The 14,734-nt window shown below is 38.3% G+C and overlaps 1 protein-coding gene across 6 annotated transcripts in view; it reads right to left on the reverse strand.

Moving 5' to 3' along the window:
• The window catches only part of HERC2 (HECT and RLD domain containing E3 ubiquitin protein ligase 2), a 256,324-nt gene that overhangs the window by 17,725 nt on the left and 223,865 nt on the right, over positions 1-14,734 (reverse strand). For all 6 annotated transcript variants that reach the window (XM_070572331.1, XM_070572323.1, XM_070572302.1 and 3 more), the window contains exons 79-81: positions 13,804-14,018; positions 2,672-2,849; positions 1,958-2,119 (exon numbers count right to left, since the gene is read on the reverse strand). In XM_070572331.1, the coding sequence (XP_070428432.1) occupies positions 1,958-2,119; positions 2,672-2,849; positions 13,804-14,018 (555 nt within the window). The remainder of the gene's footprint in view (positions 1-1,957; positions 2,120-2,671; positions 2,850-13,803; positions 14,019-14,734) is intronic.

Raw genomic sequence — 14,734 nt, forward strand, 5'->3', positions numbered from 1 at the left:
GCTCTGAAGGCACCCATGCTGACACAAGGCCATGAGCCATGCCACTGCACCATGTGACCCACCATGTTACTAGAAATAAGACATTTCACAGTTGAAGGTCTGTGATCATTTTCCCCCAGAATTCACTCTCCCAACCCCATTTCTCTTTGTGATGTGGTAACCCCATTCTCCAGCAAGCCCTGTACTTCCTATCTGCCCTCCCACCCTCTTAGATGCCTGAGGCCCACAGGGGAGGAGCAGCAGACAACAGGGCAGGGTATGGCCAAGAGGACCAGTATTCTGGCCTTCAGACACTCACTGTCCATCTGTCCAAGTTTATCCAATTACACATTACTGACCTTGGTCATGCCAGTACTGGAACCTATCTCCAACCTGCAAGCTCAGGAGTCCGACCCTTCACAGCCAGCACCCTGAGGTCTCATTGGAGCTCACTTACCTAGCTGTCATCTTTCCTCACCCATCAAGTTATGCTCCTTTATCTGGGACTGTTTTCAGACTGAAGTTCTCATATTTAATTTTAAATTTAAATCCATTAAAACCTAATTCTCTCAATCAGTTCTCTCTTCATCCTACCCTTGGCACTATCACATCAGTAGTGGCCTCCATCTCCCGCAATGCCCAACATCCTAATCCTTGAAGGTGCAAAGCCTTGGTCTAAAGCCTCCTTAGCATAAGAAAGTCTATAACAATTTTTTCATAAATATGGAAATCCCAAGTAATCCCTAACATGGTTAAAATACCATATCCCCATAAGGGGAAAAGAGCAGGAGCTAATAAGGACAAGAAGGCAGCCCTAAGCCCCTGGTTGGCTGGCAGCACCTGCCCGGGTGCAGGGGTACAGTGCGGCCTCTAGGCACGTGCTCTCCACCAGGCTTTCACTCTAGGCAGCACCTACCAAAACCACTCTCTGCAGTGATGGAAACATGCTGTGCCAACAATGCCCAGTACGGAAGCACCAGCAACACGCAGCTCCTGAGCACATGAAATGTGGCTAGTGCAAGTGAGTAGGCGAATTTTAATTTTACTTACTCTTAACTGATTTAAACTTTAAACAGCCACGTGTGGCCACAGGCAGCACAGCCCTAGGAAGAAATGCTACACAGTTCTGGCTCAGGCTCTTGTTGATCTGACAGGCATGCTGTCCCTGACAGGGGACACAGGAACTGTGAGGGTCTCTGTTCTGCACGTGCAGTCTCAGAGCCCCAGCAAGACAGGATGCTAAGCAGAGATGGCTTCTAATTTTCTTTCACAAGCACCCACACCCCCAAGTCCACAGCCAATCACCTCAGCTAAATGGCCCTGTCATGTTCATGCATTGCAGGCCACTAAGCAGTCAGTACCTGATCTAAATACATCAACAAACTTAACCTTTGCCAACTACCCATTCACAAAGGCAAAAGACAGTCTCGCAAAATTAAGAAACTGCTGAATAACTTAGCTCGGGTTGAGCAAAGGAATCTGGCCCCTGACCCAAGCCTACCGGCTCTTAGTTTCTCACAGGATGTCCTCTGGCTAAGCCAGACGCAATCCTTTCAGCAAGTACTATTACATTCCACAGCTAGAGTTCTCTGCAAATTGAAGAGTGTGAACAGTCTGTTATCCTTTTCTTCAAACAGGTCTACATACTAAATAAAACCACAGGCTCTGTGGCACCCAATAGATTACACACATTTCTCAAGAGAGCACAAATAGCACCTAAAGTATCTTAATACCTTTGGTCCTTTCACTCACTTTTTACCCAATTACCCATTATGTTTTCTGCAAAGAAGGTAAAGATGAGGTTAGACAACTCCTGAGAAGCACAAAGAATGAGACAGGGTGGTGAGCCCAGGGGGTCTATGGGGACTCTGTGCACTGTGGACGGTGCCCATGAGCAGCCTGAGTTCCAGAGACCTCACACTCGCAGGTCAGGAGAGCAGGGAAAGGCGCCCTTCTCTCTCTGTGTAAAAAGAAATACCTTCATGGGCACTTTACAGCCATCACTGCCTCCTCTGCCGAGCTTGCCGTAGTCCCCATCCCCCCAGGACCAGACAGTGTCATCGTCAGTGAGGCAGAGGGTCTGGGCGTCTCCACTGCCACAAGCAACGTCAACCACACGGTGGCCCTGCAGCGCCTCCACCTTCAGAAAAAGGAGCATCAGGGTTATCTGACTGCAACAGAAAGGAGGCTTCCCCAAGGAAAGGCTGTAAAATGCTATGATTCTTTGTGTGGCGGTGCCTGTTTTAAGTCTTTACAGAGAACAGGTAATTTTAATAATCCTGTAAAACAAAACAGAAAACATCTTCATCTATTTGAACTATAAGCCTCTAAACTGTAGGAGGCAGGAATTAGTATCGCCAAGGAGCCAGTCCTACCACGCCAGGAAGGCTGCTTATTCTCTCCATTGCCTCACTCAAAATGTAGCGGCAGTTCTAGAAGACAAAGCATTTGGCTGATGCCAAGGAATATTTACTAGTAGAAATAAAAGGATATTTCAAATACTATTCTGTTTAAATGACCCATGGAATACATATCAAGCATCAAGATGGTTTCTATTTCCACCAAAGCTACTTTGTAAATAATAAGGCCATGACCATCAACTCTAAAACTAAAAAGAATCTGGGATAGGAAATACTTTTGACTTCTAAAAGTTATAACGACCACGGCAAGCTGCCCCTCCAGGCCTTCTCACCAGCTTTGGCTTTAACTGGTCCTCACTGTCGCTGTGCCCCAGGCGGCCATAGCGACCTTTGCCCCATGTGTAGAGGTCCCCGGCTGCGGTGACACAGGCACTGTGGGCTCCGCCAGCAGCAACGTCAACCAACTCAATTCCTCTCAGAGACTCAATGACACGAGGGCGGTCACATGGACTGCAAAAAATATAAGTGAAATATAAGTGAAATATAGTTTAATTCTTAAATTATTAAGTATTAGGCTTTTGGTTTTCAACTCACTTATTCAATGTATACTTCTCGATCTACCTTCTTCGAATCAGTTGTTAAATCAATCAAAAGAATCATTCAGATCTGAATGCAAAATTTCATAACTTTCTATCCCCTCCTTTTGTACAAGCTGCCCTAACGCCAAAGAATAGGAGACTTGCAGTCTAAATCAGGGGCTGGAAGACTAGTGCCCACACATGGGCCAAGCATGACCCATAGCCTGTTTTTGAAAGGCCAGTGAGCTGAGAACGGGTTTTACATTTTTAAAGGGCTGTAAAAAAAAAAAAACCTGAAAGAAACATATACATCAGAGACCATACGTAGCTGGCCTAAAATATTTATTACTACTTGGCCCTTTACAGAAACAGGCTGCCCACCCTCACTATAAATCATCATTTCATTTAAGGAGTTTTTTGGTTTGTTTTTTTTTAATTTTTATTTTTTTCGGATGTACATCATATTTCAAATTCTGTATACATTACATCATGTTCACCACCCAAACTATTTAAGGAGTTTTATTGTATGAATGTCAAGTAGTCTACAATGTGGCAAGCACTGATAACAAATTTGTTTTCCTATTACTGAGTTTTGAAAGCTCTTTATAATTTTCGATAAGATCTTAGACACATGATCGCAAATATGCTTTCCCAGTCTGTAGCATGTCTGTTTAATTTCTTAATAGCGTCTTTTGAAGAGCAGAAGTTCACAATTTTTATGAAGTCTAATTTGTCCTATTTTTCTTTACTGGATTGTGCTTTTGCAGTTCTAGCTAAAAATCTTTGACCTAAGGTCATAAAGGTTTTCTCTCATGTTTTCTTCTAGAAGTTTTTAGTTTTTACACTTATGACTATGAATCATTTTGAGTTAATTTTGGATATAGCACAAGATAAGAATTTAAGTTTATTGCTTGCCATATGGTTATCCAATTGTTCAAAACCATTTGTTGAAAATACTATCTTTTTTCCAATAAATTATCTTTGCACTTTTGTAAATTCTGCATTGGAAACTGTGAGGGAGAAATCAAGTTTCATTTTTTCCACACTCATTGTGTCAGTATTTGTGGATACATTTCTGGACTTCCTATTCTGCTCCACTGATATATTTCTTGCTCTACAGCAATACTACACTGTCTTGATAAATGTAGCTTTAAAATGAGGCTTGAAGTCAGATAGTGTCAGTCCTCCAACTTTGTTCCTCATTCCCAAAGTTGTTTTAACTATTCTAGGTACTCTGTATTTCCATATGAATTTTACACTCAGCTTGTCAATTTCTACAGAAATTTTGATTGAGAACGGGTTGACCCTATAGGTTAATTTGGGGAAAGCCAACACCTCAACAATATTGAGTCTTCCAATCCATGAACACAGTATACTCCTCCCTTACTTTAGGTCTTTTAAATTTTCTCTCAGCAATATTTTGTAATTTTCTGTCTATAATTCATTCACATTTTTTGGTAAAATTTTTCCCTTACTATCTCAGTTTTGCGGGGAGGGCATTGTAGTGGTACTTTTAAATTTCAATTTCTGATTGCATACGTACATGTATAAAGACATACAATTGACTTATTTTTTATTTATTTATTAATTAAGATTGGCAACTGAGCTAACACCTGTTGCCAATCTTTTTTTTTTTCTCTTTCTTCTCCTCAAAGTCCCCCAGTACACAACTGTATATTCTTGGTTGTAGGTCCCTCTGGTTGTGTTACATGGGACGCCACCTCAACACGGCTTGAAGAGCAGTACCATGTCTGCGCCCAGGATCCAAACCAGCAAAATCCCAGGCTGCTGAAGCAGAGCACACAAACTTAACCACTCAGCCACGGGGCCGGCCCCTGACTTTTATTTATTGATCTCCTATCCTGCAACCCTCCCAACCTCGCTATTAATTCTGCTAACTTTTTTGTAGATACCTTCAGATTTTCTACATAAACAATCATATTTTGTATAAATAGACAGTTTTAATTCTCTTTCCAATCCGAATGTCGCTTCTTACTTTGCGCTGCTATAGTGCACTTGCTAAATCTGCAGAACAATGCTGAATAGAAGTGGTGACAGCAGACGTCCTTGCCTCGTTCCTGAAGTCAGGGAAAGCTTTTAGTCTGTCACCATTCAGTACCGCATAAGCTCTAGGTTTAACAGAGAACCCCTTTATCAAGTTAAGGAAGTTCTTTCATTCCTAGATTGCTGAAAATTTTTATCAGAAACAGAGGTTGAAGTTTGCCAAATGCTTTTTGTCCTCCTTCATCCACCGAAATGATGTATGATTTTTCTTTTTTATGTCAATTTTCCAACGTTAAAATCATTACGCAACTTCTGGCATAAATCTCACTTGGTCATGTTGTATTATCCTTTTATATATTGTTGTATTTAATGCTCTTAAAAGTTAAGCATTTTTACATCTACGTTTATGAAGGATACTGATATTTTCCTAATAATAGCTGAGTCTGGTTTTGATGTAAAAATAAAGCTGTCCTCAAAAAAATGAGTTGGGGAGAATTCCCTCCTCAATTTTCTGACATAGTTTGGGAGGAACTGGTATCATACTGGTATTATCTGTTACCCACACATGTGGTAGAAATAACCAGTCATCTGGCCCTGGGAAATTCAATTTCTTAAATAGACACAGGGCTATTTGAGTCATCTGTTTCTTCTTCAATGAGCTTTAAAAGTACGTGTCCTTTGAGGAACTTGTCCATTTCATCTAAAAAGTCGAATTTGTTGGCATAAAGTCGTTCATTCTACTTCATCTTTCAATAACCGTACATTCAGCAGGGATGAAAAGTCCTTCATTCCTGATATTGCTATAATTTGCATATTCTTGTTTTTCTTGATCAGTCTAGATGGAGGTTTCTTCAATTATATTGACTTTTTCAAAGAACCAACTTTTTTCTTTGATTTTACTCTATTTTTCTGTTTTCTATTTCATGGATTCTTGCTCTGATCTTTCTTATTTCCTTTCTTCTGTTTACTTGGGGTTGCATTTGTCCTTCTTACTCTAGCTTCTTAAGGTATAAGCTGAAGTCATTGTTTAGAGACCATTTTTCTTTTATAAATGACACATTTCGTGCCATAAATCTCCTTCTAAGAATCCTAACTGCTTTTGCTGGATCCCACACTTTTTATATGTTTTCATTTTCACGCAGTTCAAAATTATTTCTAATTTACCTATGATTCCTTCTTTGATGCACTAGTTATTTAAAATTATTTTATTTACTTTGCAAATATTAAGAGGATTTTCCACAGACTTCATTATTATTGATTTCTAATTAATTCCATTGTGGTCAGAAAATACATTTTGTATAACTTGAATTCTTTTTTTTTTTTTTTAATGAGGAAGACTACTCCTGAGCTGACATCTGTTGCCAATCTTCCTCTTTTGGCCTGAGGAAGATTGTCACTGAGCTAACATCTGTGTCAATTCTCCTTCACTTTATGTGGGATGCCACCACAGCATGGCTTGATGAGTGTGCCAGGTCTATACCTGGGACCCGAACCTGCAAACCATGGGCCACTGAAAAGGAGTGCACCAACTTAACCACTACGCCACCAGGCTGGCCCCTATAACTTGAAACCTTTTGATTTATGAGATTTGTCTTCTGGCCCAAATTATGATTTTTATTGGTAATTGTACCATGTGCACTTGAAAAGAATGTGCTTTCATAAAGCAGAGAGTTTTATAAATGGTAATTAGATCCAGTTGGTTGATAGAGCTGTTCAAGTCTTCTGATTTTCTACCTGTTCTATCAGTTATTGAGGAAGGGGTATCAAAATCTCCAACTGTAACTGTGGATTTGTTATTTCTCCTTGCGGCTCTGTTATTTTGTTTAATTTCAAGTATTTGGAAGGTCTTTTATTGTAAATATTTAGGATTATTATGTCCTCTTGATGAACTGACCACGTCATCATTATAAAATGACCCTTTTTATCTCTGTCAATACTCTTTGCTGTGAAATCTACTTTGTTGATTTGACACATGTACATATTGTGAAATGATTACCATAAGGTTAATTCAAACCTCCATCACATTACATAATTAATTTGCTTTTTTTTGTGGTGAGAACATTTAAAACTTACAATCTTAGCAACTTTCAAGAACATAATATACTACTGTTAACCATAATTACCATACTACACATTAGATCCCCAAAATTTATTCACAACTTATAAGTGGAAGTTTGTACCCTTGACCAACATCTCCCCATTTCCCCACTCCCCAGCTGGTGGCAACCAGTAATCTACTTTCTATTTCTATGAGTTCAGCTTTTTTAGATTCCACAGGTAAGTGAGATCATAGTTTTTATCTTTCTCTGACTCATTTCACTTAGGATAACGTCCTCAAGGTTCATCCATGTTGTTGCAAATGGCAGGGTTTCCTTTTTCTAATATTCCACAGAAATAAATATATATATATATATAACATTTTTCAGTTTGGATTATTTTTTTACGAGGTAACAATGGTTTATCACATTATATAAATTTCAGGTGTACATCATATTTCGATTTCTGTGTAGACTACATCATGTTCACCACCCAAAGACTAACTACCATCTACCACCACACATATGTGCCCAGTCACCCCTTTCGTCCAACTCTCTCCCCCACCTAGCCTCTGGTAACCACCAATCTAATCTCTGTATCTATCTGTTTGTTTCTCTTTGTTGTTTTTATCTTCTATTTATGAGTGAGATCATATAGTATTTGACTTTCTCTCTCTGACTCATTTTACTTAGCATAATACCCTCAAGGTCCATCTGTGCTGTCCCAAATGGCAAGATTTCATCTTTTTTTATAGCTGAGTAGTATTCTATCGTGCATATATACCACATCTTCTTTATCCATTCATCCTTTGATGGGCACATAGGTTGTTTCCAAGTCTTCACTATTGTGAATAATGCTGCAATGAACATAGGGCTGCATACATCTTTAAGCTTTGGTATTTTCATGTTCTTTCGATAAATACCCAGCAGCAGAATGGCTGGAGCATATGGTAGTTCTATTCTTGACATTTGAGGAATCTCCACTGAGGAATTTTCCATAGTGGCTGCACCAGTGTGCATTCCCGCCAGCAGTGAATGAGAGTTCTCTTTTCTCCATTATCTCTGCAACACTCGTTATTTCTTGTCTTGTTAACTATAGAGATTCTGTTAAGTGTGAGATCATACCTCACTGTAGTTTTGATTTACATTCCCCTAATAATTAGTGATATTGAACATCTTTTCAGATATCTGTTGGCTATCTATATATCTTCCTTGGAAAAACGTCTGCTCAGATCTGTTGCCCATTTTTTAAATGCGTTGTCTATTTATTTGCTGTTCAGATATATGCGTTCCTTATATATTTTAGATATTAACCCCATATCAGTTATATAATTTGCAAATATTTTTTCTCATTTCATAGGTTGTCTTTCATTTCATTGACGGTTTCTCTTCCTGTGCAGAAGCTTTTTAGTTTGACGTAGCCTCACTTGTTTACTTTTGCTTTTGTTCCTTGTGTTTTGGATGTCATACCCAAAAAATCTTCGCCAAGACCAATGTCGGGGAGCTTTTTCCCTGTTTTCCTCCGGGAGTTATGTTTTCTTCCAGGAGATTCATGATTTCAGCTATTACATTTAAGTTTTTAAGATATTTTGAGGTAATTTTTGTGAGTAGAGTAAGATAGGGGTCCAATTTCAGTGTTTTGCATTTGAATATCCAATTTTCCCCAACACTACCAAAGAGATGCATGCCTAATAATTTTTTCTTAATGAGGTCATGAGAGTTTATAACATTGTGAAATTTCAGTAGTAGATTCTTATTTGTCACTCACCATATAAATATGTCCCTTCACCCTTGTGCCTACCCCCAACCCACTTCCCCTCTGGGAAACACTAAGCTGTTTTTTTTGTCCGTGTGTTAGTTTATCTTCCACATATGGGTGAAATATACTGTTTGTCTTTCTCTGTATGGCTTATTTCGCTTAACATAGTACCCTGAAGGTCCATCCACACTGTTGCGAATGGCAGGATTTTGTCTTTTTTTATGGCTGAGTACTATTCCATTGTATATACATACCACATCTTCTTTATCCACTCATCAGTTGATGGGCACTTGGGCTGCTTCCAAGTCTTGGCTATAGTGAATACTGCTTCAGTGAACATAGGGGTGCATAAATCTCTTTGTGCTGTTGATTTCATGTTCTTCGGATAAATATCCAGTGGTGGAATAGCTGGATCATATGGTATTTCTATTTTTAATTTTTTGAGAAATCTCCATACTGTTTTCCATAGTGGCTGCACCAATTTGCATTTCCACCAGCAGTGTATGAGGGTTCCCTTTTCTCCACATCCTATCCAACATTGTTATCTTTTGTCTTGATGACTATAACCATTCTTATGGATGAAAGGTGCTATCTTAGTGTAGTTTTGATCTGCATTTCCTTCATGATTAGTGATGTCGGATATCTTTACGTGCGCCTGTTGACAATTTGCATATCTTTTTTGGAAAAATGTCTGTTTATATCCTCTGCCCATTTTCTGATCAAGCTGTTTTCTTATTGTTCAGTTGTGTGAGTTCTTGATCTATTGTGGAGATTAACCCCTTGTGAGATATGATTTGCAAATATTTTCTCCAAGTTGGTGGGTTGTCTTTTCGTTTTGTTCCTGGTTTCTTTAGCCTTGCAGAAGCTCTTTAGTCTGATGAAGTCCCACTTGTTTCCTTTTTCTTTTGTTTCCCTTGTCTGAGAAGACATGGTATTTGAAAAAATCCTTCCAAGACTGATGAGAAAGTGTACTGCCTATATTTTCTTCTAAGAGATTTATGGTTTCATGTCTTACCTTCAAATCTTTTATCCATTTTGAGTTAATTTTAGTCTACTTGCATTCTTTTGCATGTGGCTCTCCAATTTTCCCAACACTATTTATTGAAGAGACTTTCCTTTCTCCATTGTATCCTCTTTGCTCCTTTGTCAAAGATTAGCTGTCCGTAGATGTGTGGTTTTATTTCTGGGCTTTCAATCCTGTTCCATTGATCTGTATGCATGTTTTTGTACGAGTACCATGCTTTTTTGTTTTTTTTGTTTGTTTGTTTGTTTTGTTTTTTAATAGGTAAAGCACAGATTTTTTTTTTTTTTTTTAAAGATTTTATTTTTTCCTTTTTCTCCCCAAAGCCCCCTGGTACATAGTTGTGTATTCTTCGTTGTGGGTTCCTCTAGTTGTGGCATGTGGGATGCTGCCTCAGCGTGGTCTGACGAGCAGTGCCATGTCCGCGCCCAGGATTCGAACCGACGAAACACTGGGCCGCCTGCAGCAGAGCGCGCGAACTTAACCACTCGGCCACGGGGCCAGCCCCGAGTACCATGCTTTTTTGATTACTGTAGTTTTGTAGGATATTTTGAAGTCAGGGATTGTGATGCCTCCAGCTTTGTTCTTCTTTCTCAGGATTGCTTTAGCTATACGCGGTCGCTCGTTGCCTCATATGAATTTTAGGATTCTTTGTTCCATTTCCATGAACAATGTCATTGGGATTCTGATTGGGATTGCACTGAATCTGTAGATTGCTTTAGGCAGTATTGACCTTTTAACTATATTTATTCTTCCAATCCATGTGCATAGAATATCTTTAAATTTCTTTATATGGTCATCAATTTCTTTCAATAATGTCTTATAATTTTCATTGTATAGGTCTTTCACTTCCTTGGATAAATTTATTCCTAGATATTTTACTCTTTTTGTTGCAATTGTAAATGGGTTTGTATTCTTGAATTCTCTTTCTGTTAATTCATTAATAGAGTATAGAAATGCCAATGACTTTTCTAAGCTGATTTCACACCCTGCAACTTCACTGTAGTTGTTGATTATTTCTAATAGTTTTTCAATAGATTCTTTAGGGTTTTCTACATATAAAATGATGACATCTGCAAACAAGAAGAGTTTCACTTCTTCACTGACTATTTGGACTCCTTTTATTTGTTTTTCTTGCCTAATTGCTCTGGCAAAAACTTCCAGCACTATGTTGAAAAAGAGTGGCAAGAGTGGGCACCCCATCTTGTCCCTGTTCTCAGAGGAAGGACTTTCAGTTTTTCTCCAATGAGTATTATGTTGGCTGTGGGTTTGTCATATATGGCCTTTGTTATGTTAAGGTTCTTTCCTTCTTTACCCATTTTATTGTGGTTTTTTTATTATAAATGGATGTTGGATCCTGTCAAATGCTTTTTTCACATCTATTAAGATAATCAAGTGAGCTTTATTCTTCATTTTGTTAATGTGGTATATCACATTCATTGATTTGCAGATATTGAACCATCTCTGTGTTCCTGGTATAAATTCCACTTGAACATGGAGTATGATCTTTTCAATATATTGTTGTATGCTGTTTGCCAATATTTTGTTGAGGATTTTTGCATCTGTGTTCATCAGTGATATCGGCCTGTAATTTTCCTTCTTTGTGTTGTCCTTCTCTGGCTTTCAGTTCAGGGTGATGTCGGCCTCGTGGGGTATTAGGAAGTGTGCTGTCTTCTTCAATTTTTTTGGAATAGTTTGAGAAGGATGGGTATTAAATCTTCTTTGAATGTTTGGTAGAATTCTCCAGAGAAACGATTTTGTCCCGGATTTTTATTTTTTGGGAGGTTTTTGATTATTGTTTTCAATCTCCTTATTTGTGATTGGTCAATTCAGATTCTCTCTTTCTTCTTGGCTGTTCTGGGAGGTTGTACGAGTCTAAGAATTTACACATTTCTTCTAAATTGTCCAAATTTGTTGGCATATAGTTTTCCAGAGTATTCTCTTATAATCCTTTGCATTTCAGTGGTACCTACTGTAATTTCTCCTCTTTCACTTCTAATTTTATTTATTTGAACTTTCTCTCTTTTCTTCTTTTGTGTCTGGCTAAGAGTTTGTCAATTTTGTTTATCTTCTCAAATAACCAGCTTTGTGTCATCGATCTTTCCTGTTGTTTTTTTGTTGTTGTTTCAATTTCATTTATTTCTGCTCTAATTTTTATTATTTCTCTCCTTCTGCTGACTTTGGGCTTTGTTTGCTGTTCTTTTTCTAATTCTTTTAGGTGTAGCTTAAGATTGCTCATTTGAGCTTTTTCTTGTTTGTTAAGGTGGCCCTGTATTGTGATGAATTTCCCTCTTAAGACTGCTTTTGCTGCATCCCATATGAGTTGGTACGGTGTATTTTCATTTTCATTTGTCTCCAGATATTTTTGATTTCTCCTTTAATCTCTTCAGTGATCCTTTGGTTATTCAGTAGCCTGTTGTTTAGTCTCCACATGTTTGTCACTTTCCCAGCATTTTCTTGTAGTCAATTTCCAGTTTCATAGTTTTATGGTTAAAAAAACGCTTGATATGATTCTAATCATCTTAAATTTATTGAGGCTTGCCTTGTTTCCCAACAGATGGTCTATCCTTGAGAATGCTCCATGTGCACTTGAGAAGAATGTGTATTTTGCTGTTTTTGGATGGAGTGTTCCATATATATTTATTAAGTTCATCTGGTCTAGTTTTTCATTTATATCCACTATTTCCTTGTTGCCTTTCTGTCTGGACCATCTATCCATTGAAGTAAATGGGGTGTTCAGGTCCCCTACCACTATTGCGGTGTTGTTAATATCCCCTTTTAGGTGTGTTAGTAGCTTCCTTATGTACTTTGGTGCTCCTGTGTTGGGTGCACAGATATTTATAAGTGTTATGTCTTCTTGGTGGAGTGTCCCTTTTATCATTATATACTGCCCCCCTTTGTCTCCCGTTACCTGTTTTGTCTTGAAGTCTACTTTGTCTGCTATAAGTATGGCAACACCTGCTTTCTTTGCCATTGGCTTGGAGTATCACCTTCCATCCCTTCACTGTGAGCCTGTCTTTGTCTTTAGAGCTAAGATGTGTTTCCTGGAGGCAGCATATTGTTGGTTCTTGTTTTTCAATCCATCCCGCCACTGTCTTTTTTTTTTTTTTGAGGACCATTAGCCCTGAGCTAACATCTGCCGCCAATACTCCTCCTTTTGCTGAGGAAGACTGGCCTTGAGCTAACATCCACGCCCATCTTCCTTGCTGCCCTTAATATTTTTTCTTTGTCATTAACTTTTGCCAGCTTTACTAGTATACATCCTGGAGAAGGTCTTTTAACATTGATATAATCAGGAGTTCTGATACCTTCTTTGACTTGTATTTCCAGCTCCTTCCCCAGGTTTGGGAAGTTCTCAGCTATTATTTCTTTGAACTCTGGGAACTGTTCCTTCTAATCCTTCAGGTGCTTTGTTCCTTGGCCTCTTAGGTAGTCTCCTCAAACACGAGATTGTCAGTATTCACCTATGCAGATCACTGTAGGGACTTCACTGCCTACTATCCAGTGTCTTCAGGCCTGCTGGTTCATACTGTTTGTCTGGTACTAAAATTATTTCAGACATGAAGGTCCCTCTTACTCCAACTTGGCAGGTAGTTACCACTAGTTTTTAAAAACTAGTGGGTTTGGTTGCTTTGTTTACAAAACCCTTTCCCCTCACACCTGCCATTTCCTCTGTATTTACACAGTTTTAGTATCATGCACGCTAACAAAATGCTAATTGCAACTAGGAGGATGACTCGGGATCAAGGGAAGGTGACCTGGGGAGAAGGACAAAAAGAAGCTCACCAAACTTAGTACTTGAAGCCAAAACTCAAAACTGATTTACCCCAAAGCGGGTCATGTAGGCAAGCCCACATATTGTCACATGAACTCGTTTCTGCCACGAGTCATTAACATTTAATTTGAGTAAATGTTGTTCTGAAAAACAAAACACCAATACACTACACAATAAACAAACAAGAAAAGGAAAATACAACATTGAAAATAACAAAGCACTAATACACTACACAATAAACAAACAAGAAAAGGAAAATACAACATTGAAAATAACGTTTTGATGTAATACCTTCTGTTGCCATGCCCCAACTTTCCATCTTCTGCCTCACCCCAAGAGTAAACTTCGCCTTCTGAAGAGAGGGCAAGACAGTGTTTTCCTCCTGAGTTCACAGCTACTTTCTTAATAAACACATGCTGAATGGATTCAAGTAATGTTGGGGTAGATACAGACTCTGTCCCTCCAATTCCTAGTCTGCCGCCTGCACCATACCCGGTGGCATACAGCTAAGACAAAAAAAGTAATATAAGCATCAGATTTTTATCTAAAATTCCTAAATTTTAGTAAATAATAAACTCAATCAATGCTCTAGACATTTTTACCACAGTGAAATGAAATTTGACAATCACATAAATGTTTAAGACTTCGTGTTTTATCAGAGCTCTAAAAATGAAAGAAAAAGTTATGATTATTAGAAATCTCAAATTCACAAAATGTATTTTGAAAATAAGGTCTTTTTCCTGGAAGCATTTCTATTTTTGTCTAGAATATCAACTACAATTATTATCACGAAAAATAAAAAAGATTTAATTATCTACTATATGTAAAATCCTGATAATAAATCCCACAGAAAAATTATTAACATATTTAATATTTCAGTAAGGCAGCATATAAATTACCCAGAATATACTATTTTTCTTTCACTCTAAGCAGGTAATTGTTTTGAGACACCAAACATCTTTACCATCAATAAAAAAAAAAATCAGACTGCCATTTCAAAATGCATGTCAAACATCCCTCCTATACAATTAAATGCTGTTTTAAATGTGTTGCTGCACTGACACAACAGTAAGGCAACCTCAAGGACTAAAACAAGAAGTGAAACCAAGAACTCAGGTGGATAAATGAGCCCCAAAGCCAGCTTCACTGGGAAGGTTTTGAGGATCCGGAGTACACAGGGTATGGCAGGTGAGATGCCAAGCCTAAAGGGAGAGTCTCTGTA

The sequence above is a fragment of the Equus przewalskii genome, chromosome 1, assembly GCF_037783145.1.
Source record: "Equus przewalskii isolate Varuska chromosome 1, EquPr2, whole genome shotgun sequence".
Lineage (NCBI taxonomy): Eukaryota > Metazoa > Chordata > Mammalia > Perissodactyla > Equidae > Equus > Equus przewalskii.